This window comes from Elephas maximus, chromosome 6 (genome assembly GCF_024166365.1).
Source record: "Elephas maximus indicus isolate mEleMax1 chromosome 6, mEleMax1 primary haplotype, whole genome shotgun sequence".
Classification (NCBI taxonomy): domain Eukaryota; kingdom Metazoa; phylum Chordata; class Mammalia; order Proboscidea; family Elephantidae; genus Elephas; species Elephas maximus.
Genome location: NC_064824.1, coordinates 121419886 through 121447819, shown reverse-complemented (window position 1 = coordinate 121447819; position 27934 = coordinate 121419886). Strand labels below are relative to the sequence as shown.

The window sequence follows — 27934 nt, the reverse complement described above, 5'->3', positions numbered from 1 at the left end:
ATCCACCCACCCATCCCCCTGCCCATCCATTCATCCACCCACCCATCCCCCTACCCATCCATTCACCCACCCACCCATCCCCCTACCCATCCATTCATCCACCCACCCATCCATCCACCCATCCCCCTACCCATCCCTCCATGTTCTTTACATGGTGAGGTTGTTGTAGCAGGAGCGAGAGAGCAAGCCCAGTGCCCAAGTGCTTGTCAGCATGGAATGTAGATTATATTCCCCAACCTGGGCACTGATAAGAAAGGAATATCTTCATTACACGGTAGACTTAGTGTGCCAGACAGTACATTGTGTTGCTTGAATTATTCTCTCTCGGTCACATACACCTGCTTGCATGAGATGAAATGGAAAATCTTTAGCAAGATTTATAAACGTCTTAGAAATGATGCAGTGTGCCAGTATTTTACTATAGGGAATGGTGGTTAATCAGAAACAAGAGAAAAATGTTTGGTGTTTTATATTAGTTCCCAGCAGTGTGAATTGTCTAGCAAATAAAATGTTCATATATGAATCTAATGTAATGAATTTGTTCCTCCATAATAATGTTTTGAAACACCGGATTTATTTCCAATCTCTGGCTCTAATGAAAATTTCTTGGGAGGGTAATGAAATTCAACAACAATAAGAAAATTGGAAAGAGTCAAAAACAGTATCTGATGGGGAATGATTAAGCAGGGCTTCAAACTGTTTCTTCCAGTTCCACCCCCTGCTGAGAATTTGCCTTTCTACCCCTAGATATACTGAATCTGAATCTACATTTTAACAATGTGGCTCTCAAAATTATTGTACATAAGAATCACCTGGGGATCTTTCCAAACTATAGATTCTGAGTCAGTATATCTGGAGTGGATTGCAAATTCTCAGCAGAGAGGCGACCCAGAAGGAACCAGTTTGAAGCCCTGAATTTAAGCTTCTCAACTATTCTTTTTCTTTTTAAGGAGCTGGCTTACCGAAAGGAGATAGTGAGAGCTGATCTAATTAACAAAAAAATTGGAATCAGGTATGCTCTGAAAACTTCACTTACTTATTGTTGAAAGAACTCAAGAATGACGTGCATGTGAGAGTATTTAATCTTTCCTGAAAGAATGCTTGGAAGAGGGTTTTGATTCCCCTTCAGAGTCAATTAAGTGTTGACGGAACATCAGCTCTTAGAATGTGTAGGGTCTAATAAAAATGGAACTCAAAAAAGAAGGGTTACTGTTTCAGGTAGTAGGATATTTTAAAGCAGAATATTAACATGTTTTAAATAATCCAGTGAAGCTTATGTTTCATACATTCCTATTTCAGAGAAACTCCAGAAAATCTTGCAAAACTTCTGACCAGGATGCATTTAAAGTCAGAAGTCATAGGCAATGGGAATCAGATAGAGATTGAAATCCCTCCAACCAGAGCTGACATTATCCATGCCTGTGATATTGTAGAAGATGCCGCCATTGCTTATGGATATAACAACATTCAGATGAGTCTTCCGAAAACGTACACCATAGCTAATCAAGTAAGATTGCACCTTTAAATAAAGACACCTTATTGTTAGGAACTGATTACTGAGTGCCAGGAAGACTTGGAGAAAAGCCGAACAGAGAGATTAAACAGTATTTTGGCATGCTACGAGAGGCATTTGCTATTGGGAGGATACAAAAGAGATGCCCAATTGATCAGAGTAAGTTGAAAACCTGTGATGACTAGTTCTTTGAAGAAAGACAGATTTCAAGCTTGGAGCCCTTTTGAATCTCTAAACTGGGAAATTCATTTTCTGAACTGGGGTTGAAGGTAGGCATGGTGTGTGGGAGAGGGGATTTGTGCATCTGTATGAATAGTGGGGTGACACGTGGGGAGGAGGTGATGGTGGGACTAACAGTACCTTAGAAAGGCTTTCTCTTTAATGATGTGTTCTGTCTGAATCTTTTTGTTAAAAAATAGGAAATTTGATTGATGGAAATACAATGAATCCTTTTTTTTTCTTTAGTTTCCTCTTAATAAGCTCACAGAACTTCTAAGACATGACATGGCGGCAGCTGGCTTCACTGAGGGGCTTACCTTTGCTCTGGTACGTCTTACGTGCTTTTTCTGCTCAGCTGCTTGTTTACTTTGAATCTCTAAATTATTTATTCTACGATTCCTATGTGAATTGATAAAATCTAGACAACTAAAATCTCCAGGTTCTAGAAGAATGACATTGTTATTTGAGATTATACCATATCTGGTAAATAAGTATTGAAGATTTCTTTTTTAGTAACAGAAAAATATGAAGGACTAGAAAAAGTGACTTAAATGGCAACATATTTTATAGTATCATGTAAATGTTAAGGGTTTCTGATGAATTTCAAAACCAAGTTTATCAATTTAGAAACTTTTGGTCTTAACTTGGTTATGGCCATGCCTACGAGATGCCACCCTGGTTAAGGGCTTTTGGACTGTTCCACATTAAACTTATTTCTTTGTCTTTGAATGTGTTCACAAACATTTGCTTTGAGTTGAAAAGCTGACATAAAAAGCCTAAATCAGGAAATGACTTTTATTACAGGAAGAGATGGATGCTCCCCTCCGCCACCAGATTGATCATTTGAAAGAATAAAATGTGTATGCAATTTGTAATTCTCTTTTCTCTTTTGCTGAGCATTTCTGTGATGCATACAGTGTAGTTCCTGAGTATTCAACTAAGTTTCAGCTTAACAACCGAGGGCAAAACACACAAAAACAACCAAAAAAGGATAGCTTGTTTTAGCCCTAAAATTCTCACCCCTTTAGAGTATTTACTGGAGGTGGGAGTAGGAGTGACCATAAGGAGATACGGCCTCTCTCACGGCCCTTTCTTGAGCATCTGCAGTTCGTGGCACATCAACATTGGAAGGACCTTAGCGATCTTCTAGTTCAACACCTTCATTTTTCTGGTTGAGCAGTTATTCTCCCCACAACTTCTGTTGAGCATCTTTTGTTTGCCAGGTACTACACCAGTGAAAAAGCCTGAGGCCTGGAGAGGATAAGTACCTAACAATTTTACACAGAAGCAAAACTGTGACCAGAATCCTGACCTTTGGTTCCTAAGTGCTTTTCCATAGCCCCATACTATGTATGCTGGGTCTGTAGAACCATGTTGTTCATACATGTATATATACATATATACACACACGTGCACACGCATATGTGCTTATGTGTTTATGTATATATACATATATATATGTTGTTGTTAGGTGCTGTTAAGTCAGCTCCAATCCATAGTGACCTTATGTATAGCAGAACAAAGCATTGCCTGGTCCTGTACCATCTTCTTGATCATTGCTGTGTTTGAGTCTATCATTCCGGCCACTGTGTCAACCTGTGCCACAAGAAGCCTCCCTCACCTTCACTGACCCTTCACTTTACCAACCATAATGTCCTTTTCTAGTGATCAGTTTTTCCTGATGACGTGTCCAAAGGAAGCAAGCTGAAGTCTTGCCATCCTCACTTGTAAGGAGCATTCTGGTTGTATTTCTTCTGTGTGTATGTACATAGAGAGAGAGAGAGAAGGAGACATGAGCATCGGTGATTTCATGTAAAATGAAATGCAAAAAACAGAGAAGTTTATTTTTATTTTTTGAAATTATATAAATGGCACAGGAATACAAAAGATTCAGACTTTACAGAGCTATGTAGAATAAACCATGGGAGTTCCCCTTCAGTTCCCTTCCCCACTTCAAATCCTATTTTCCTTAACAGAACTAACTATTGTGAACGGTTTTGCATGTATTTTCCCTGAGAAGAGCACATACTCTGACCCCGAATTGTGGTGGCTCTGCAGAGTGTTCACCCCACACCGAGGGCTCTGTGGACCTAGTCCCATTTCTCCACAGTCCAGCCCTGTGAGGCAGGCATTCCTGTCTTACCAGCAGTTAGTTTAAGTAACTGGTCCCAGGCCACAGAGCCAGCCCACTGTGGACCAGGTATTCAAGCCCAGGCCTGTCTGCATCCCAGGCCTGTGACTGAGCTGCCACACCAGGGCTGTTGGAAACAGTGCTGTCAGAAGTCACTTTAAAACACAGTTCCACTAGGGGGGAAGAAGCAGGGTGGTGGAAAGTTTCCGATTTGTGAGAAGACTTTTCCTCTAGGAACTACAACACTAAAGGTGTTTAGAAAGTTAGAAGCCTCAGGTGCAAAGAGGGTCTGTATAGGTGCATCTGGTTTCGCACTAGAGTAACAGCCCCTCTTTCTAAAGAATAGTTTTTCATTTTCCAAATATCAGGAATTCACATCTCATCATTATGACTTTTGCTGTATCTGCATGCTGGTTATAATATTTTCTTTTAAATTAACTCTCTTTTAATACAAAATACCTACTTTGGCCTTATAAGCAATAATATCTGTAAAAATTATGGGCTTCATTTACTTGTTATATTTTTATCTAACACTTTAAAATAAACATATAAATAACATTTTTAAAATGTACCTTCCTATATACCTAACTTGGAGTCCTGGTGGTGTAGTGGTCAAGAGCTCAACTGCTAACCCCAAGGTCAGCAGTTGGAATCCACCAGCCGCTCCTTGGAAACTCTATGGGGCAGTTCTGCTCTGTCTTGGGGGTTTGCTATGAGTCGGAATCGACTTGACAGCAACTTTTTTTTTTAATATACCTAGCTATTGCCACTTAAGGCTACCTTGATTTAAACTGCTTCTTATTGCTGTATCTCATTGTCCACCCTTGTGATAAAGCGCAAGGTTACTCATATACTTAGCTATGTAGCCACGTGTCTGCGGAGCAGTTTATTCTTTGATGGAGACAGTCAGTGCTAGTTCTGTTTGAGAGTGAGTTGCATCGTGTAAGTTGCATGTCCTCATTTAGTGATGACATCATATCTAAATCTTGAAATCTTGTTACAAAAACTCCCCATGCCATAGAAGAAGCAGTTGTAGCCACAGGCCTGGCCCTGCCCTCCCCCCCCCCCCCCCGCCCCAACACACACACACTGTTCTCTGCAGCCATCATAGATCCCAGCACTCTCTTCTGCTCAGCCTGGATGTGGCTTCAGAATCTTTCCCAAGAAAGCATGGCAAGAGTCACTAGAACTGGCAGGAAGTGGTTACCAGTTCACTTGTTCTACACCATCCTTTTTTCTAAGCGAAAACAGATCATTTAGTCCTTGAAGACCATTTGTAGAACAGTGAGATGAGCAATATTGCCCAATGTTGGAAAATAGTACAGTAATATGATGGCACATTAGTTTTCATGTTAAGTTTTAAATTCTTTTCCAGAAAGCTAGCATCAAGGTGTGTAATCATTGTTCATTCTTAGTAATGATTTATTTATCATCATCATTATTAATATTTATCAAGTGCTTACTCTGTGCCAGGCACATTATTTCTATCATCTCGTCTCATTTATTGGACATGATGTGTCTAATAGTCAGTGAGTTTATTTGTGTAGCTTCTGCCTGTTGTTGTTGTGTGCCATCGAGTTGATTCCAACTCATACCAACCCTGTAAGACAGAGTTGAACTGCCCCATAGGGTTTCCTAAGCTTACAAGCTTTACAGGAACAGATCGCCATGCCTTTTCTTTCAAGGAGTGGCTGGATGGATTTGAACCACCAAGTGCTTATTCATTGTACCACCAGGGCTGACTTCTACCTACCACACTGGTTTCCGGGATGGCTGCAAGTAGGGCTGGGGGGGTGTTTTAGGTAAAGACAGAGAAATGTGTAAGACTTAGGGAGTGGGTAAGGAATCTATAAATAAGACCGGAGGTGCAGATAATACCACCGTCTCCATGTGAACATTCACCTTAGCTCTGAATCCAGGTTAGAAGTTCTGGTAAGAGAACTATTAATGTTAAGTTGCATCTGCTATGGGCCTGAAATTAATAGATGTATGTTTATGCTTACCTTCTTCTTAACTTACTGACTTATGTAGAGAATGTACATTGCTACAAGAGCATCGTAAGTTGACTTACAGCATTAAATAATTTTTATATTAAATTTAGCCACTGTTTTTCCATATTGATCTATTTTGTATGTACTTCTTAGTGCTCCCAAGAAGATATTGCTGATAAACTTGGTTTGGATATCTCTGCAACAAAGGCAGTGCACATAAGTAATCCTAAAACAGCAGAATTTCAGGTACGAATTTTAAGTAGATAAGAATTTAGGTAAAAACCAAGAAGCAATGCATGGGTTAGGAAAAGGCGCTTCTGTTATTATATTTCAAATGACAAAGTCTTACAAGCTTTTTTTATAATCTCTTTTTGGGTAAGTTTGTAGTTGGTTCTTACAGGCTTTGCTGGCAAAAATTCTTAAAAGTTTTTTTTATTATTTTTTAGTTAACTTTATAGTTGGTTCTCACTTGCTTTGTGCTATCTAGCCCAATCTCTTCTTTTTTTTTTAATTGTTGTAAATGGCCCAGTCTCTTTAGTCTGAACTTTTCATTTCATAATTGATTTTTTAAATATTATTTTCAAATTTCATCTCTTTTCTACTCATTTGTAATAAAAGAATCAAAACCTGTTCTCAGTACCCCCATTAAATTCTTGACTCTGCTGTCTTTGTCTTTCATTGTAATTTTCTAGTTTATTGGCAGTTTCATGTAGAGTTTAGAAAGATTTTAATGAGAATGATACTTTAATAGTAAATATTAAACCTACTAAATTCCGTAGAGCTACCTAGGTTAGAGCTACACTAATTAAATAACCGATTGGTAAATAATATGCGTCAAGTACCTGGGTTCTTCCTCGACATTCAGTACCGGAGCTTTGAAGAATCCTTTGACTGGTTTCGGAAGAATTGCGATAACAAGTTTTCATGTTTTTTGAGGTCACTGTATTTGGTTAGAGTGATTTTCAGTAAATCTCAATGGATTTTTATTTGATTTATTCCAAATTTCCCTTTTTCTCCCAGTTTTATTAATCAAGTTTGATAGGTTTATTAAGATATGGTATCTCTTATGTTCTTTAGGGTTTACAGCCTGTTGTACCTATTTTGTGTAAGTGGGAAGAAAACAAACAGAAATCCATTAAATGGTACTATAAATAGCTATGGCTTAGCACGGTTTTAAGAATCAATATTTCTGCATCAAATACATTAGAAATGACAGTGAGTATGTCTTTTAGACTTGACAGATTCTATATTTTACCCCTGCTTTATCGTTTTTTTTTTTTTTTTTTATCAACAGATAAACAGGTTATCATTACTGATGTGTGCCACTTTTCCCTATCAACAGAGGGGCAGGGATGGCTTGCGTATGTTGCCGTCATCTCAGAGGGACGCTGGGTAGTTGCGGGATGTGGTCTGGTTGGTTATGCTGGCGTACTTGTAGGGGTTGAGTCGAAGCAGACGCATGTTGCTCACTTACTTTTAATCAGATTTCTGATTTTTCATTTTGTAAGTTTGGAAGCCAGAGTCTTTTCAGTTATTTTAGTGGTCCTGGAATTGACAATTAAAAATGATTTGGGTTTTCCTGAAATATCTTCCTGTGAAGCCAAGGAGTCTTTTGGCTTGTCTTTAACCGAGAAGATCTGTTTGGTTCCCATTTGGTCAGTGCAGTTTCACGTCTTCTCCTGCAGGTGGCACGCACTACCCTTCTTCCTGGCCTTCTAAAGACAATAGCCGCGAATCGGAAGATGCCCCTTCCTCTGAAGCTGTTTGAAATCTCAGACATTGTAGTAAAAGATTCTAGCAGAGGTAAGAATGAGTCACCGTCAATGAATATGCTTAAAATTTTTTTTTTTTTTTTGCATTATGAAATTTTTCAAACACATGTACAAGTAGAGGAAATAGTGTAATTAACCTCTATGAACCCAGCACCCAGTGTCAACAACTGTCAACACGTGACCAGTCTCCTTCATCTATACCCCCACCTACTTCCCCATATTATTTTAATGTAAATCCTAGGCATTATAATATTTTGTCAGTAAATACTTTAGTATATATTTCTGAAAAATAAAGATCACTACTTCTATTTTGTTCTCATTTTTTTATTTTAATAATCTAACACCGTTATCATGCCATAAGATCATCAAATATCTAGCCTAGTATTCAAATTTTCCCAGTTTCATAAATGTAGTTTTTATTGTAGATTTATTTGAGTCAGAATCCAAGCAAGGTCTAGATAGTTGGTTGCTGTGTCTCTTATCCCTTTTCATGTAAAGCACATTTTAGCAAAGAATTTAGTAAGATTTATGAAGAGCCCTATTAAAACCTCAACTTGAAAAGTACTGTGGAAAATTTTTTTTATTCCTTTATCACATGACTTTTAGGCATATCGTTTTAATGTACTTCATATCAAGTCATTCTAGTTTATCATGACTCCTCACAATCTCTGTTATATCACTTTCTTTCCATTTTGAGTATGATCTGGGCTTGTTAGTCCTGGAAGTAGCTTGGTCCATCATTTGGAACACAGGAGTTGTTTCATAAATATATTGTATATTTAGTAAATACCTAAACCTGGTTGTGAGGGAGGCCTATTCCATGCAGACATCCATGTCTCTAGTCTCTGACACAAGCCAGACTGTGATTGCTTCAAGCTGTCTTTCTGGTGGTCCTTGGTGAGTGGTGCCCTCAAATGACTAAACCGCTGGCAGCGTTTCCTAGGTTCCCTGGATTTAACAGCTCAAGACCCAGCATTGTCTATTCAGCGACTCTTGCTCTAGAGTCTATGGACTTCCTGAACGTTCTTTTGAATAAGATGGCAAATGCAAAGGCCTTTTCCTTAGCTTCCTCCTAAAGAAGATACTGTGGCATCATTCTTAATGACCAAAACTAGTCAGAAACAATTGGTTATGAATTTACCCATCTTAGAAAATATTCTAAAGGTATGACCACCTTGACCCTATATCAACTGTCCATAGTGACTTTTCAACCAAGGCTGGATTCTGTCCATTCGCCAGTGTCAGCCTATCTTTAGTTAACAGCATTGCCTTGCATTCGTATAGTACTTTTTACTTTTCAAAAAAAGATTTTAAGTATACTTTTTATCTTTTGATTGTTAAAACATCTCTTTGAGACAGATGGCACAAGAAATATCCCCATGTAACATATATAGGAAAATTGAGCTAGAAAAGTGGTGCCTTGTGTAGGGTCACGTAGAACTATTGGACTTGACGCCAGAGCTAAAGTTTAAGTCTCAGTGCACGTGTCCTCAGAGAATAAAAGTTCATTTTAATAGCAGTCTATGTAGAATTTGTGTTTTGGGCAGTAAATCTGGAATAGAAATCAGAAAGCATTTTCTTTGCCAGCTGCAAATAGTTTGAGGGTTCTTGTGCCTCAAATCCTCCATTGGTTGAGATAACTGAGAATTTGTTATAACTCCAGTGTCGGATTTTTCTGTTTGCTTTGACTTGTTGCCTTTCATCTTAGCTCTCTGATTTTTATGCTGTTTTGATCTTTGGTTATATCCATGCATATTTATAAATACTGGATTTGGCTAATTAGACTAAGCTTCCTCAAAAGTTCTATAATACTATAATGCTTTTCAGGAATAAGCCTCTCCCCTAATTGCAAGGGCTCCCTACGAGGCTGTGCAGGCTAGTGGACTGGAGGCTCAGAGCCTAGAAGGTGACAGCGGGAAACAAGCTGGAATCCTCACAATTGCCACAAGGGAGGTTTCAATGTAGGTATGAGCACTTTACTGCAGTGCAGTCCTGGGTGGAGGTGTGTATTTGTTGGGAAGGCATGGACTCTACTCTGCTTCTCTTTCTGGCCCCAAGGCTCATTCTTGAAGATGACTTTCCTGTTTAGAGAGCTGTTCTTAAGCATTAATGCTATAGGCCATCTTTTAACAAATCACCCGGGTGTTCACCCCAGAAACCCAGTCCATATACTTTTAACTCAAAGATTTCATTTCTGCTATATTTTGCTTCATCAGAAAGAATGGTTCTTGTCTACTTAAAGAGCAGTCTTCTTTTATACGTGTTTTTAGTTGTAATTATTCTGCTATTTTCCCATCAATTCAATTCTGTCTGATATTATTCTTTCCTGTTCCCATGCCCCATAATGATTTATTCTGTTTCTTTAAAATGCTGTATCGTATCAGTGGGATTTGAAGAAGGAGGGGAGGTAAATGTACACAGTAAGTCTACCGTCTTGAAAACAGAGGTTGGTTTTAATTTATTTGGGGTGTTTTATGTTTAGCAAAGAGCCCTGGTGGTGCAGTGGTTAAGCGCTTGGCTGCTGATCAAAAGGTCGGCCATTTGAACCCACCAGCCACTCCTCCGGAGAAAAATGTGGCCGTCTACTTCCATAAAGATCACAGCCTTGGAAACCTTATTGGGCAATTCTGTCCTGTCCTATAAGGTCGATGTGAGTTGGAATCGACTCCATGGCAGTGGGGTTGGGTTTGTTTTATTATTTAGGGCTGGATTTTATTTCATAACAGAAGAAGCTTTTCTGGCGGATTATCCTAAGTATGTGTGTGTGGGTCCCCAGCTTGTCATCTGGCGCACATGGAGGTCTGTGTAGGCGAGGCAGCACAGCATCAGGGGTCCAGAGAGACTGGAGTCAGAGGGCCTGCCACTCACTAGCTGCTTAACTTTGGGCAATTTACTTAACCTCTTTGTGGCTCAGTTTCCACATCTTCGCAATGAGGAAAATAATGGCACCTATTAGATTTGTTGTAAGGGTGAAATGAAATTGCATTTTGAAAAGTTTTACTACGTAGTTAGTACTGTTTGATATCCTCATTATTGTTATCGGTACATCAGCTATCCCGCAGGCCAGATAGCTAGCATTCTGGTCGTGAAAACTTTAGCTGGCCATTAAAGGGTTAATATCACTTTGCTAAGGTCCTTGGGACTATTGTTTATCTGAACCTTTGACTTACTTGGTTCTTCTTCTTTTGCACCCTCTTTTAGGATAGGAAAAACAAAAAGTACTAACATTGGAATTAAGAAAACAGGAATGGTGTTTTTGAAGTAATTCATCTCCCGTTCCTTTTCAGTAAATGGAGCATGAGTGTTTTTACTGTCTCAAAGCAGTAACCACCTCTCTGTTGGATTTATACTAGCCATATCCTCCCAGATAAGGTGACTTTCTTTGAAGAAAAAATCTAGACTGTCAAAAATCAAATGATAGAGGTTTCCAGTTAGTTTGGAAGCTTCTCAAATCTTCATTAGCGGGGGTAATATTCAAAGTACTAGTTCAAAAGGGGTGGGTAGATAGCGAGAGTGGGCAGTCTAGCTCAGTGCATGGATAGAAAAGTTTTTTGGAGTTCCTTTCCTTTGCTAGGGATTGCTTGGTATACAGGGGAAAGAGTTTCCAGTCTTAAAGGAAAGACAGAGCAGTGAGCAGATTCTTACAGATAGTGTTCATAGGGAACGTGAAGGTGCCCCAGGAGCACAGAGGAATGAGCAACATCTGCCACTTACATACATGTTGAATAATATTAAGAAAAAACCCAACACTCCCAGGCTCACATCAGTTTTGTGTAGGTAAGTATATCTTCCACAGTGGAAATGAAAATGGAATCCACGCTGGATTTCAATATGCCTCCCACACATTTTATCTGACTGCCTCCCTCTCAGAGTAGATGGACTATCAGCCCCTGTTCTCATGCTTGACCTAACGGGACAGTTTATTATGCCAGTGAGGACTTCTTTGACTGATGGTCTATGTGGTGTAAGGCTGTCAGGCTGCCAGCCTAGAGACTCAGCCAAGCACACTTCTCAAGTGCTAACACTTCCTCTCTAAATCAGACACGTTCAGGTTCTTTGAGGCTGCGCCAGCCACTGCATTTATTGAACCTCCAGATCCAAAGTGGCTGCAACATTTTAAAAAATTAGTCATGACTCAAGAGTCGAAGCTGATTGATGCCTTTTGTTGGGCAGAGTGGCATGTGTGTTTGGAATGAGAAGTTGAATGCAGACTGCCTTGGGATACTTTTTTCAGCTTTGTAGCAGGGAAGTCCGTAGAGCCAGCACTGAAATTACTCCTAGGGGGCATCTGGGTGAGTTATTGGTGGGTTTTGGTCGTTAATATTTTTGTTTATTCTCTTCGATGTCCGGAATAACTATAGACAAAATGGTAAACACATTACTTCAGGGGGACAAAGGACCTAATTATGGATTGCTAATCTTTGTGCCCAGAAAAACAACTATATTTCGCAAAGTCATATATTCCAGGTTTTTATTAAATGCAGATTGAATCCTGTAATCACACTTTATTCCTTGATGGTCACTGAAGCTGCTGGTATGTCTAAAATCTCACAGAAAGGACAGGAGGAAACACATCACGAGGTTGAGTCTGTTTACCTTTAAAAGGATCAAGAGTCTAAGAGAGGAAGACCTAGTTTGGCCTTGTAAAGTACATCAGGTGATTTAGATTTAACATGACACAATTACCATTTGGACATATATCTATGAAGAACACTGATAATCAAATTGCCTTGCACCTTAGTTTCAACTACTGCATTTAAAATTTTTTGGATGTTAATAACTATTATAGTAGATGGAGTAGGTTAACAGCCCTTGACCACTCAGAGAGCTCCAGTTACCTGGATTTCCTCACCAAGCACATCGCTCCAAGCCTGCCTTTCTTGCTCACGCCACCCGCCTTCCTCCAAGGCATTGCTGCAATCCTGGTACAAACTGCATTTCCCTAGCCCCCCAAAGCACTGTTTAAATAGTTTCTGAAATTTCATATTCTCTATGAAGCTTGTCTAAATCAGAGAATCACCTAGTTTTCTTCACCCCACCTAGTTTGAATGTGGAAATCAACTTTTTTTTTTTTTAACTTTACTTTCAATATATACGATTCCTGTTCCTTTCTCCTCTCTGGACTGCCATGGCTGCCGTAGACCATAACTAGTTCACTGTGCTGTTGTGATTTGGTTTATTCTTTCAATCTACTGCCAGTTTGTACCATATATGTATGTACTCTAGTGTTCGTGGATCTGTCTTATATTGTAAGCTACTAAAATATGGAGGCAGATCTTTATAGTTTTCTCGTGAAACTCTCTTCTTGATAAAGAGCTTGGTAAAAACTTCTGATTACAGGCTTGTGCTGTATTTTCTCAGCTCTTAGAAATTGTCCATTTATTCAACAGCCATCAAATAATGGAAGCATCCACATGTGGAATGTGGTTTTCTGAAGGGAGCTTATGTCACCAGTCTGGATTAACTTAATTTTACTATTTCATATTTTTGGCATGTAGAACTTCCAATTAATAATTCAAAAAGTATGGGTGTAAGGAGGATTAACATTACAATGTTTGAAGCAGCATCATTCGCATATGTGATGGCATCTTCGCTGTACAGATACATCATTTTTAATATAGAAAGTTATTTTAGTTTGTTTAGTTCCACATAGTTAAGATCGGCTAACGTGAATATAATGTGCTTTGCCATGCATTGAATATGATATTTTTTAATAGATAAAAATCCATTCCAGGTTTACGTTAATGAAATAAAAACCAACCTATGAGGACACAACTTTTCATTTGTGCATTGCAAAGGTCATAGTTTCTCCTCGCATTTGTTTCGTGGTTTTTCAGCATTATCTAAAAAAGAAAGACCCTATACTTTAGGGCTGTAATATAAAAATGTTACAAGAAAGATTGTTCTTAAGTTTTACTGTGTTTATTTTTTAAATTGAAAGTATGTTTATAGTATCTTTAATAGCTTTCAAGAATACATACTTTTAACTTAAGTGTAATTTTATTCTTTTTATTAAAAAGTCCTTCCCCTGGAGCTGAAACCCTGAATTTGGACTCCTAGCCTCCTAGACTGTGAGAGAATAAATTTCTCTTTGTTAAAGCCATAAAAAAAAAAAAAAAAGTATCTGGAGTCCCTGGGTGGTGCAGTTAACATGCAAACTGCTAACCAAAAGATTGGAGGTTTGAGTCTACCCAGAGGTGCCTCAGAAGAAAGGCCTGACAATCTACTTCCAAAAAATCAGCCATTTGGAAAAAAAAAAATATATATATATATATATAAGTATCCCACTTCTCCCTAATACTAGGCATTTCCTATGCATATTCAACCATATGTTTTACATTTCTTTATAGAGCCAGAGCTATGGATACTTGTAGCATCTACAAAAACAAGATAAAACTTGTTCTGTTGTGACACCTTGCTTTTTCCTATGAATACATACTGTGGACATCCATCCGCCTCATTCTTCTTAAGGGCTACATGATGTTCTGGCAGAGGGATGCACTATAATTTATTGACTTAGACTGTAGTGATAAATATTTCGATTGTTAGCAGGCTTTTACTAAAAATGTGTTGCAGTGAACATCCAGGTACTTTTGTGCAGATACGTACTTTAGAAATAAAAATGGGTCAGTCCATGGGAATGTGCACGGAAATGTTTGATACCTTGTCAAATTCTCTTTCAAAAGAAGGATTGTTTCAAAGTTCACAGTCCTCCCAAGAGTGTATGAAAGTTCCCATTTCCCACTATTAGGTATCATTTTTCAAGGTGTTACATCTTCGTAGGATGCTTTCAGCTCTTGTAATCCTTTAGGCCGACCTTGAAATTCTCTAGGGATATGTAATATCTGCAATACCACCTTTTGGGTCTTTCAGGTACTAATGTTAAAGTGAATTTGTTGGATGGAATAGACTTAAACATCAGGGTGATTTATCTTTATTTTCTGAGCTTGGCCACAGTATTAATCTCAAGCTTAGGATCAGCCCCTGATTAGCCGGGAAACCTTACTGGTCTCCCAGAACCCCCTTCTCCCAGTATCTTTATTTGGGCCTCGTGGATACGGATGAGAACAAGGACGGAAAGGTTCTCTCGAAGGCTCTGCTGTTTTCCAGTCTGTCCCATATATGATAACATAACCTAGCACCCCTCGTTTGCTTTTCATCGCTGGTACCTTGGTGAAAGAGGATCTCCACTGAGCAGGAGCCTGTTCTAAACATCTGCGTTATGCGCAGTAGTCACCTACCAGGGGACATCACATACATTCTTTTCCTTTTCTCTTCTTTGAAAAATCATTTGGCATGTTCTTTCAGTTTATAGAGTCGTGGCCAGCTGCCCCTCCTTTGGGTGGTTTAGATCAGCCTCTTCAGGCAGTACTTTGAAGTCTGTGAAATACATGTATAATTTAGCCTGACATACTTGGCAGGCCCATTTAAAAAGCAGAATTGTTTGATGGTATGACACAAGAGGTCTGTTAACTGAGTTATAAAGAACTGAGGCATTTCCAACAAGCTCTAGTTTTGGCATAAAATTTAAATCGTTCTTATTTTGTGGCATGCAGTCAGTGAACTTCCTGTGATGTAATATGGCCTCTCGGTGCAAGATATCAGGAAATGGGAATTTTACTATACCTAGCAGTTTCTTGTAGGAGGAATGGGTGGAACGGAGTATGTGGTTATTTTCTCTTTTCATTCAATTCATCTACGGTAGCGGGAACATCTTAGCAAGATGTGAGGAAAAAAGTCTAGATGGAGTGGTAGCCCATGGGAGATGTGAAAACCAGCCAGTCGGTGGGGCCGAGAGGGGGGACCTGATTAATGAGTTTAATCTAATTCTTATGGTGTGTTTAATATATAGTCCTAAAAGTCAGTGGCCTCTCTTAAAAACATTGCAAAATTAATTCTAAAAACATACAGTTCATTATTGCATGTGTGTGCTGTTAAACATCCTGAGACTTCTATGGAATGAAATCAAATATATATTTTTTTAAGGCCCTGTATTTTTTATTGTAATTTCACTATTCTGACCACCAAATATCACTTAATTTGTTTTTTAAAATTCTAAGACTTTAATCCAGATGTTGCACTCTTATCAGAAAGGCAAGTTTTACATAATTTGGAGATCAGGAAAAAAGCACTCCCAAGCAGAGGTTACCAAAATAAACTTGCAGTTCTTTTGCCCAGCTCTGAAGGGTGGCATTACTATTGGGCTAAGTCCCTCACAGCAAAAATGGAACTACAAAGTCGTTTCAATACGTGTCTGTGTATTCAAGTGGAAGCATGTGACACCAACAAATGGGTACCACATGGCAGAGATACCCAGAAGCAAGTCAGCAGTATGAAAGGGATAATTTGGTTCTGTTTCATTTCATTTTTTTCCCCTTCAGGGAGAGACAGAAAAAGCGCGAGAGCAAGCTAGAGAGGGAGGGTGCGGGCATCCACAGATGAATCAGGCCCCATTTTAGTTTATGCATGTGGTTAGTTTAGTTTGGTTTCATGCCCACCAGGTTTTAATATTGATCTTTTATTCTTACACCTTTGATTATAAGCTTTTAGAGACCAAAGTTCTTTTCCTTGAAAACAGAGGGGATGGAGAGCGACAGCCGTATGATACGTTTTCCACATCAGCTGGCTCTTGAGCTGACTTAGAATGCGGTCCCCCGGCTGGTCCTGGCCTTGATGATTATTTGTGTGTGCCTTCCCTCCCTTACCAGGCTTTATTCATTTACTTAGAAAATAATTATTGAGGCCTTAGTCAGAGCAAGCTCTGTACAGGCTTTAATCTCTACTCTCTATGGATACCTGGATTGGAGTGCCTTGAACACAGTAGGTACCCAGAAATATTAAATGGCAAGAATGGTTATTTCTCCACATTGGTTCCGTTAGGAATTTAACTCAGAATATACTTCCCATGAGTTACAATACTGTTGATGACTGACTTTTAATATAATTTAGTTTATTGACTTCTAAAATAATTTATTCCAGTTGATTACATAGAATTTATAATTATCAAGGATAAATGCATGGGAACTTTAAAAAAAAATTAAAACACTGGTTTATTGTATCAAAGTCATTTCACAGATGCACATCTTTGACTATGTAAAGTAGGTATACATCCATACATAAGTTTGCCCTAATTTGTTTATTTCCACCTAAATCCTTTAAGGTGCACAGTATAGTGAAGGGCATGGGTTTTAGAGTCAATGCTGGTTAAATCCTGGTTATTAATTACGGTTAGTTTTAGCCAGTTAGTTTGGCTTTGGAAAAGTTACTTAATCTTTCTGAGCATTTTTTTCCTTAACTGTTTTATAGTGATAATAATACCTACCTTGTATGATTGTTGGAAACCCTGGTGGCATAGTGGTTAAGTGCTAAGGCTGCTAACCAAGAGGTCAGCAGTTCAAATCCACCAGGCGCTCCTTGGAAACTCTATGGGGCAGTTCTACTCTGTCCTATAGGGTCGCAATGAGTCAGAGTCGACTCGACGGTAGTGGGTTTGGTCGGTGGGTTTGTATGATTTTTTGGGAATTAAAACATTATAGATAGGTAGATAGGTATTAAGTACCTGGCACAGAGTATATTCAGTTGTTGTTAGTTGCCATTGGGTTGATTCCGACTCATGGAAACCCCAGTGTGCAGAATAGAACTGCTCCATAGGATTTTCCAGATGGTGAGCTTTTAGAAGCAGATCTCCAAGCCTGTGTTCCAAGGCACCTCTGAGTGGGCTTGAACTGCCAACTTTTTAGGTAATAGCAGAGTGCTTAACAGCTTACATTACCCAGGGACCCTTTATAATTTAGATATCTGGAAGGGCTGGGTGTATCTGTTTTGTGTCCACTATGGCTAGTAACAATTATCTGTGGGAACCAATCTGGGGGAGAGTTTTTGGTCAAAATATGCTAATATGAAGCAATTTTTTATTTTCAGCTGTTTCCTCAGATAGGTATTAGCTTGTTCTTTCTCTTAATTTGAAAAGCAAAACGAGGTCAACATTCATTCAGTGTTTATCTTGGAGCAATGAAGAAGTATTAAAGGGCCCCAAGTATATATACCTATTATAAATTTAAATGACACCACTGGATTTGAGTCTACCTTGATATGCTGTGCAATTTTTTTTTTTTAAGATGCATTTCACGAAGGTTTAGATTCATGTAACCATCACCATAGTCGGGACACATAATGTTTCCATCACCCCAGAATACCCTCAAATCGCACCATTGTAGCACCTTCTCTCCTCGCACCTAACCCCAGACAACTGAGCTGTTCCTATCAGTATAGTTTTGTCTTTTCCAGAATATCATTTAAATTGAATCCCACTCTATGTAATCTCTTGAAATTGGCATCTTTCGGTCAGCATAATGCCTTTGAGACTTATCCAAGTTGTCAAGTCTGTCAATAGTTTGCTCCCTTTTACTGCTGAGTAGTATTCCATTGTATGGATGTACCATAGTTTATTTATCCGCTTGCCCATGAGAGGACACTTGGGCTGTTGCAAATATCAAGTTCTTAGAATTTGTTTTAATTTTCAGAATAGAATAATACATATAATCAAGGAAAAATTGGAAAACAGATAAAACTTGTAAAAAAAATTATCCTCACTCAAACATGATGTTATTGTGTGCTAGTGAGTCGATTCTGACTCATAGTGACCTCTGTTAACATATAGATATATTTCTTTTCAGTCTTTTTTCCTGTGCATGGAATGTTTTGGCTTATGGTTATAGTCATATATAGTTGTGATGGTACTTTTCATAAACTGTTGTGTTCTGCTTCGTTTTCATGTTTTAATTGTAGGGAATGTATGTATCAACCATATAGAGTTCAAACAGTGATAATAAAGTAGACACCAGTGCAGCCATCATGCAGATTCAGAAATGTAGTATTACTAGTACTTAGCATGTATTTTATGTAACCACGCCCCTATTTAGTTGTTTCTGAATTTCACTATTGGAAATAATGTTGCAGCGAATGCCTTTGTACCTAAAGCCTTTTTTGTATTTAGGGTTATGTCCTTTGGATAGTATTACCGAGTAAAAGAGTATGAAGTTTTAAGGCTCTGGTATAGATACTCCTAAATTGTTTACAAAGGGTTTTACCAATTTATACTGCAGTCAAGCATTACAGTCACTGCACCAGCATCTCCCTAAATAAAAACATCTTAGAGAAACTGATGGTTGCAAAAGGCTATTTTATCTTATTTTGCACTTCTGAGGCTAAATGTTTCTCTGTATGTTTATTAATCAGCTTTCTTTTTTTGTTGACTTTGCCGAAATTTGTATTGGCATAAATTAGTTTCTAAAGCAATGATGCATGTGACCAATTCTTTTATTTTTCTAGATGTAGGTGCAAGGAACTACAGGCATCTCTGTGCTGTTCACTATAACAAGAGCCCTGGGTTTGAGATAATCCACGGGCTTCTGGACAGAATCATGCAGCTGCTAAATGTGCCTCCTGGTGAAAGGAAAGGGGGCTACGTGATCAAAGCATCAGAAGGTAGGACAGATCCACTGAACCCAGAAGGGGCTGAGCTGTACTTTTGGTAAAGATTCCTGGTTTGGTTGGAGGGGCGAGGATAAGGCTTAACTTCAGTTAATTGTTAGTATTTTGCAGAAAATATCCCTTTTCCCTCCAGCATTTTAAGAAAATGCCTTTCAAAGCACGTGTAAATCCACACCATGTATTTTTGTTCCAGTGAGCCATGGTAACCCCTAGTTGCTGGCACCTGCAAGCCACCAGCACCATGGTGAACCTATAAGTCCAAACTGGAAGCTGAGAGAGCATAGGCTGCTCGAAAGCGGCCTGTCTGAAGCCTTTAGGGCAAAAGAAAAACACCTCAGAACTGACTCCGAAAGACCTCACATATGTGAAAAACCCATTGCCATCAAGTTGATTCTAGGCCATAGCAATCCTTGAAGGGGACAGTGCAGAACCGCCCCGTAGGGTTTCCAAGGAGCGCCTGGTGGATTTGAACTGCCAGCCTTTTGGTTAGCAGCCATATCACTGTACCACCGGGGCTTCTTACATATGTTAGTCATAAAGTAGACTGAGGAAGAGTGGGAATCATCCCTCCTAAAAGCCCAAGTGGAAACCCTAGTCAGCAGTTTTGGAAACCAAAAGGTCAGCAGTTCGAATCCACTAGCTGCTCCTTGGAAACCCTATGGGGCAGTTCTACTCTGTCCTATACAGTCGCTGTGAGTCAGAATCGACGTTGGCGGGTTTGGTTTTTAAAAGCCCAAACACAGTAAAATCTTTGTCTTGGGCGGTTGATTAAGTTAGTCTATCTAAAAAAAAAAAAAAACTAGGAAGGGCACATATATTCCTAATATGTTAGTTCCTCATTGTCCAAGGAATTCTGAAATTTTTGCTTTTTAAATCCTCATAGCTTGAATCTAAGTTCATTGTGCTAACACAAGAGATCCTGAAACAGCTTGAAAGAAATATTTTACCAATGATTCCTACTGTCTGCCTCATTTTTATAACCATTGTTGGCATCTTAAATTTCTAATAGAGCATTCATTTTTCAAACTATTAATTGTAGTTACTTACATTTGTCCAAGGCAGAGTGGAAAATATTTTTGTTTTTCTCTTAGGTTTACTTCTCTTAATCCTCAGAAGTTGTTTTTGTTTAACTTTTGTTACTGTTTCGTGTTTATTTTAAGCCTTTTTTGAAAATACACTAACCTGAAATGTATGAGTCTTTCTAGGTTGATTTGTGGATTGTCTTTTTTTTTTTTTTTTAATTTTAATAAATTTGAGAACTTCAGTGATGCAAGGAGTTGTTACCTGCATTTTCTGCCACATGTCTCATTAGAAATATTCCACAAAGACATGTGTTATGCTTATGAAATTTTAGAGTGTTAGGACTGGAGGGGATTTAGGGGTTTGTCCAGTCCAGTTCCTTGGTTTTACAAATGAGGGAACTGGGGCCAGGTGAGTTAGGTGAGGTGGGCTGGGCCACGCATATAGAACCCAGGGCTCCTGCCTCCCAGTGTCCTTTCCCCGAGGCCACGTTGCCTTACTTCTTGTTCACTGGTTTACTTTCCTAGAATTCTGCTCTAAAGACCTTGCCATCCACTCTAATAGCAACCTGTAATCTCCTGTGACATATTTCTTTATGTTCTCTACAGAGCCTTTTCTCAGAAATCTTACTTCATAAGCAGTTAACTGGTAAAAATTGGTTCCCCAACACAGACTGTGCTGTGTGAGAGGTCTGATTGCTTTCTGACTGGAAAGGTTGCAAAGAGCTGAATGGGCCACTGGGGGAGAGTATGTTGTAGATACGATACTCTGTGTAACTTCTGTATTGACAATATTTCTATAAACCAACACTTCAATATTGTGACTTTCTGGTCTCAGTAAGTTTCTTAGACATTTATTTCTCAGAAGTCTGCATTCCCAGTCATGAGGCAGGCTTTAAGAAGATAATGGTAAATAGGACACAGGCCCTGCTGTCAAGGGAAAAAAAAAAGGAACCAGCGGGGAAAAGACCACTCCAAACCATCTCAAACTAAGCTGCTAAGAAGAGTGTCTTTAGGTTTCAAAAGAGGGAAATCGTGCGCCTTCTTGAGGGCATCTAGAAAACCATTAGTAAGCTTCTGGCAAGTGAAATGAGCTTTTGAAGGAATAGGCAGAGACAGAGGAAGCAAAGCAAACCATATGAACAAAGTCAAAATGATGGGAAACATGTGATGTGTATAGAGCAGCAGGGAGTCCAGTGTGGTTTGACTGCAGGGTGAAGAAGGAGCTTGGGACTAACGGAGTTCTAAATACTAGAACAAGGGTTTCAGCTAAGTTGGGGAGGGGGGAGTATTAAAGCTGTTTCTTCCTTTTTTTTTTTTTTTTAAAGCAGGCAATGGTGTGATTAGGTCTGTAATTTAGAGGGACTTATCTGGCGATATATAGGGTGGATGGCATGAAGAGTAGTGGTAAAAAGAATGGTTTGAAGGTATTATTGTATATCCTAGAGCAGTGAAAATGAAGACTTGAGTTTGAATGGTGGCCATAGTTATAAGCCAAAGAGAAGACTGATTTAAGAAACTCCAGGAAGGTAAAAGTTATAGCTTTCAGTTTTGGGAAAATTTCATGATTTGTGCCACTTGGAACCTTTTATGATACAGCTAATTTATGTTGATCTCCTTTTAAAAAGTCAGATTTTTATAATTCTAAACGTATGATACTGTAACTTGAATCCCATATGCTTCCACATCAAAACAGAATATTCTGATGATTGTACTTAATTTCCATACTTATCATATGCTGTTTTGGTTTGGAGTGTTTTTGAGAGTTTTTTTTTTTTTTTTAATTAAGAAATACATTCATAAGCTATAACTACTTTTGATGTGGTACAAGATCTTTATGTTCAGTTTTTAGGCCAACCTGTTACTATGGGTTTTGATTTAGTATGAAGATTTACAGACTCATCCTTGAGTCTCCTTTCCAATCTACTTTGGCTTTCAAAATAGAATACTGCAGTGGTTTAAAGTTTTTACATTTACGAACTGCCCAAGATTTATGAATTTGAGACGCTTTGGTAGAGCTTCATCCACATGCTTGGCCCAGGTCAGCACGTATTTCATTGTGTCTAACTGGTTTCCTCTGGAAAAGGGCAGGATGTTTTCTTTCACTGGCCCATCCCCACCATCGGCTGCGCCAGTCTCCCTGGAGTCCTGGACATCTGCCTGGTTCTAGCGCTTGTTTCATAGATGCCTTCTGTGAGAGCCATGAAGCCAAAGACAGTATCATTATAAATAATAGTTTCTCATTTCTTGTAGGGATTTCTAAATCTTTTGATAATCTAATGAGAAATACTATTATCCTTTTTCTATGGTTAAATAAATCAAAGCCTAAAAAAGTGGCTTGTCAGAATAAGTTTAGCAAAGCTGGTGTTAGTTCTTCTTTCTCTGTCTCTCTTTCTCTCTCTATGTGCGCGCACACACACGTACAATACACACGTACGTACAGAGGCATTTGGTTGCTGGGGTGTGTTTAGCTACCTCATCACCTCAGATTTATGCTCTTGTCTTGCACATAGCTTTTTCTGCTAGGAAAAGGTCTTCAAAGTACCAAACAGTAGAGTAGAAACAAATTAAGAACTACTATTCCCTGCTAGTCTTGATTATTGGGTTGTCTTCTATTACTCTGACATATGGTTTACTTTTTAATAATTAAAAATCCCTGGTGGTTTTGCAGTTATAATTGACCTAAGTCTGTTCACCAGATTCCTGCTAATGTCAGTTACGTTAGAAGTTACACCTAATTTCTGTCCTTTTTAATGAACACTACTAGGTTCCTTTTTTGCTGCTTTGTTTGGTGGTAGGGATGAGTGGGAAAGAACTTAATTCTTCTTTGAGAAACCTGGCTTTTGTCCATTGTAAGAGAAACCTAGAAACTCGTTTCATTGACCACCGCAATGATCCCAAGGAGTTCTGTTGACACTGGAGTGTAACCTTGCTTGCTCTGCTGGCAGCAGCGCTCCGCAGTGTGTGGGTCTCTGCAGAAACCCTTAGACGTGGTGTTTCTGCAGCTAGAGCTGGAAGCCATGGGCACTTAGTCTAACATATCTTTTATTTGCTGAACACCCTTGCAATTAAGAGCATAGGATGAGATAGAATGTTGAGCTGATGATAGAATAAGGTTAGTTGTTGAGTGAAAACAAAAAAGAGCAAGAGAACCACATTTAACTTTTTAGCATACTGCAGGGCATTTTAAAGGTTTCAGAAGGGCTTTAATACTTTGGTGGCATTTGATCAGATTATTTTAGCATATGTATATACTTTTTTTCGGGCTTTTTCCCCTTCGTTTTTGTGGTTTATTGCAAACTAAATTATGTATGTTAAAATGCATTTATCCTTTTCAAAAACCACTTCTGGGCAAGGAAAATTCCCAACATTTTTGTGTCTAGAACAGTTCGGTGGTTGCTGGGCAAATCAGTGGCGAAAATAATTTCTTGTAGAATGTAGTGGGCTTTGGATGTGATTGGCTGTGATGACTTGAGAGTGTGGTTTTTTTTTTTTACCTTCTTTATTACCTATTTCAGTTTTGATTATTCACAGTTCTATAGAAAACTTCAGTTTAACTTCAGACAAGACCTCTGATGAAGAGACAGACTTTTTAGACCGTTTAGTTTTGACAATTCTAGCTTTCATGCTGCTCAGAATTCATTTTGTGCAATGAAAAATAACCTTGCGAGTAATCCGCACATTTAATCCTCCACCATATGTACGAATAAGGGTTATTTAGGCACCTTCTGTTACAGTAACACCTAAACGATCATTGACTTGACCTGGAGGTCATGACCTTTTTCCTCTTTAAGGACACCTGTGAAAGGTTTCAGATGCTACAAAATATGGGTGAAATTGTGATGTTTCCCTGGTCTTCACACTGGTTTTTAGTGTAATACGAGCTTGGAAATGTATGAGAAAAATGTATATTGGACAACTTGTTGAAATAAGGCTGTTCAGCTTATGATTTGATTTATATGGAACTTTCTGGACCAGAATAAAGAAGGGTGTGTGTGGCGCATCCACATTGAGCTCCCCTCAGCAGGGGCGTCGTTGCACTAAAGTTTGGAAGTGTTTAAGCTTCCTGATCTTATTACTCAGTGTAAAAAACACTGGTTCTCTACTTTTTGTTGGAGGCCAAGTTTTTAAATACTATCATTTTTGTTAGCTTATTTGACTTTTGAGTCTTTATTAAAGACTCAACATGTTTATAAAACCTCCACACTGTTCACTTAGTCCTGCAGTGTTTCTGAGCGTGTTTACTGCGCTTGCCTCACTCTCTCTAAGGGGCTCAAGGCGAAGTTCTCCACTCAGCACCCTCTTTTTGTTTGTTTTGGTCCATACTTGACATTTCAGTACTCACAGCAGATTGGCGTGCTCTACAGCAGGTCCCACGTTCAATGACTTGGCTTACTTTTCCTTCTGATAGGTTTGCTGTAACAGTCTTCCTCGGCTTTTTTTATTTTCTTAATTATCTCTCCTCTAAAGAGGATTTTTAGACTTTTTTTTCGTAATTACCCCTCCATGAAATTGTAATACCACAGATACTCTATGTATCTCTTTATGTACTATATTTATATCTGTGCTATATACATAAAAGACAAAGTATAAAACTTATTCTTTTCATTCATTTCAGGCTTAAGAATGAATAAAAATTTAAGTTAAACAATTTAAAAAACTTAACATTTAACTTTGTAACTATTTGCTGCATAACTTTTAATGCTATTTATTTACTTATGTGAATTATAATATATCAAATTAGATATACCAATTAGCAGTTTACATAAATACATAATAGTAGCAGTAATAATCCAAACATCTTTAAAATCATTTAAAACTTATTTTTCAGCAAAAGTAAAACAATTGAAAAAATAATTTCTTAAAAATTATTTTTAGTGAATTTAACTTTTAACTTTTGCTCGATACAAAAAATAGCTTGGATATTGTCAGCTTTTTTTTTTTTTTTCTTTTTAGCAATTGACATAATTAATGATGGGTTAAATAACTTTTTTGAATTAAATTTAAAAAGCGAACAATTTTTATTTAATTCTCAAAGCCCGTGTCACACACTAAAGCTCTAATGATCACACATAGATAGTTTCCACAAGGAAACCATGAACGGCACTTGCAGGCTGCCTCCCACATACGACTTTGAGAGAGCAATCAGTGGACAGAAAGTCTTGTCACAGCCATCTATCTGCCATAGTAGCATATACAAAAATGCATGCATTTTGTGTATCTTCCATGTCAATGCTGCTTGTGTGATACCCAAGAAAACCCAAACTAAACCCAAAACCCATTGCTGTCAGGTTGATTTCTACTCATAGCAACTCTATAGGACAGAGTAGACCTGCCTCATAGGGTTTCCAAGGCTGTAATCTTGACAGAAGCAAACTGCCACATCTTCCCTTGGAGTGCCCGGTGGATTCGAACTGTCGACTTCTCAGTTAGCAACCTAACTCTTAACCATTTCGCTACCAGGGCTCCAATCACAGGTATAGGGGTTAGAATTTACAACACATATTTTTGGGGGGACACAATTTTAATCCATAACCACCACCTTGTGCTCCTTTTTTTCCTGATCCCAGTCTAGATATTGGCTTACACTATTCTGAAGAAAAGGGTGCCACCACCCAAATGCAGAGTTGTTAAAGAAGTTCATTTTTAGCCTGTGATCTTTCAAGGGCCCAGGTCCTGAAAGTTAAAGAATTTTAAGGATAAATTTGACTATTTCATTTTTATCTTACACATATAAGACTCAGTTACACTTTCATCACTTTCAGAATTTGGCAGCATCCTGTTTGTTTTTTTTAATTTTTATTGTGCTTTAAGTGAAAGTTTACAAATCAAGTCAGTTTCTCATACAAGAATTTATATACACCTTGCTATACACTCCTAGTTGCTCTCCCCTAATGAGACAGCACGCTCCTTCTCTCCGTCCTCTATTTTCGTGTCCACTCAGCCAGCTTCTGACCCCTTCTGCTGTCTCATCTCCTCTTCAGACACAAGCTACCCACATAGTCTCATGTGTCTACTTGGCAGCATCCTGTTTGGCACAGTGGTGTGCTGCAGAGGATTGGTTAAGCCCCTGTGCCTGGTGAACTTTTGGAGAATGTGCCCTGGTATATTAAATGTCAGCCTTCTAAGTGGCCAAGCCAGCTCTTAAATTGATGGAGGGATTAAAAGAATTGATGAGTGGGTGGATGGAAAAATAGATAAACATATCAGATGAATCCCTGGGGTTGATAAGTGTGGGGTAGTCTGCTGAGCACATGGCCACTCAGAAGAAAGACCTCAGTTCCCTGGAGCACTGCTTCTGACTTTGACATGAGCAAAATAAACTTCTGCCTTGTTAAAGCCACTGGTAGTTGGGGGTTTTTCTTTCTTAAAGATTAAACTAATCTTAATTTACAGCTTATATTTTGATTTTTTTCCTTCCTGAACTTTTTGGCAATATTAAAATGCTACCCAACTCTAAGATTACTGAATCAAGTTTCAAGCTAACTCCTAAGTTATTTAAAAATTAACTCTTACTAAAATCATTTTCATATTCTCTCTCCCTTGCTCCCTTGCTTGTAAATGGAGTATCCCTTCACGTTTGAACACAATTCAGATGGCTGGCTCTCCTCTCATATCCACATATGTAATGGTTTCATCCCACCCACCCTTGTGTGCATTAGCTTCATGGACACACTTGCATCTCGCTGCCTTTCAGGCTGTGTTGTCGCTAACCACTGGCATTTATTTCCAGTTTGCATTTTTACAGCTAATGAAGACACTGGCCATTCCCAGGGGATATGTTTTAGAGCACCAACTATTAAAGTGGATTTTGGGTTTCCACCTATAAGCCACTTTAAAGAAAAAAAATCCACTTGTATATGTACTTGTAAATAAGATTTTGAGCGGAGGGTCCTTGTCTTAAAAAAAAACCTTTGAATCCTAGTCTTATAGAGATCAGGAAGTTCATGACTACCATAGTGATGCTGATTAAATAGCCTCACTCTTCTCTGTACAACTCAATTTCACTTGCTTTTCTTTTAGGTGCCATGATTAAGGGTATCTGTAAGAGTCTGTTGTAGATAGTCCCATGGCCACGAGTCGGAGTAGACTCAGCAGCAACTATCTATCTGACATTTTAGTAATAATAGGACATCCTGTCACAGGGAGTGGCACATTGTGAATGTGAAAAATGCCCAGGAATGCCAGGCACTTATGGGCATCTTACATGCCTAGGTACTGGAAGCAGACTCCCACATTTTTCTCCCATGAAGCAACTGGTAGATTCAAACTGCCAACCTTTCAGTTAGCAGCTGAGTTCTTAATCACTGTGCCACCAGGGCTCCTTAGTCTGTCTTAAAGGTTCCTAAAACTTCCCAAATATAATCAAGTTAGTCATTTAAAATAATATATTAAATCTAATACTGTGTCAGTGGTAAAGTAACAAAATGAAATAAATGATAGGGCATTACATTTCCAAAAGTATTAGGAAATGTTGTAATAGAGAAAAAATATATGTATTTTTACATATATTTAGATAGATAGAATATATGAATATATCTAGATAGTCAGAAAGGAGCCCTGGTAGTACAACAGTTTAGCCTTGTTCGTTGACCAAATGGTTGGCAGTTCAAACCCACCAGTGGTTCCACAGGAAAAAGACTTGGCAGTCTGCTGCCATAAAGATTACAGCCCAGAAAGCCTTGTGTGGCAGTTCTGCTCTGTCATATGGAGTTGCTGTGAGTCAGAATCAACCCAAAGACTCTCAGCAACAAGAACAACAATAATGTTGCAGAGCGTACCTGGCTACGTGCTAA

The 27934-nt window shown here is 38.6% G+C and overlaps 1 protein-coding gene across 2 annotated transcripts in view; it reads left to right on the top strand.

Moving 5' to 3' along the window:
* Positions 1 to 27934, top strand: part of FARSB (phenylalanyl-tRNA synthetase subunit beta) — a 60395-nt gene that overhangs the window by 23658 nt on the left and 8803 nt on the right. The window contains exons 11-16 of one of the 2 annotated variants that reach the window (XM_049888308.1): positions 951 to 1012; positions 1300 to 1507; positions 1979 to 2059; positions 6008 to 6100; positions 7540 to 7657; positions 18958 to 19113. In XM_049888308.1, coding sequence (XP_049744265.1) covers positions 951 to 1012; positions 1300 to 1507; positions 1979 to 2059; positions 6008 to 6100; positions 7540 to 7657; positions 18958 to 19113 — 718 coding nt within the window. The remainder of the gene's footprint in view (positions 1 to 950; positions 1013 to 1299; positions 1508 to 1978; positions 2060 to 6007; positions 6101 to 7539; positions 7658 to 18957; positions 19114 to 27934) is intronic. The other variant, XM_049888309.1, reaches the window with a different exon arrangement.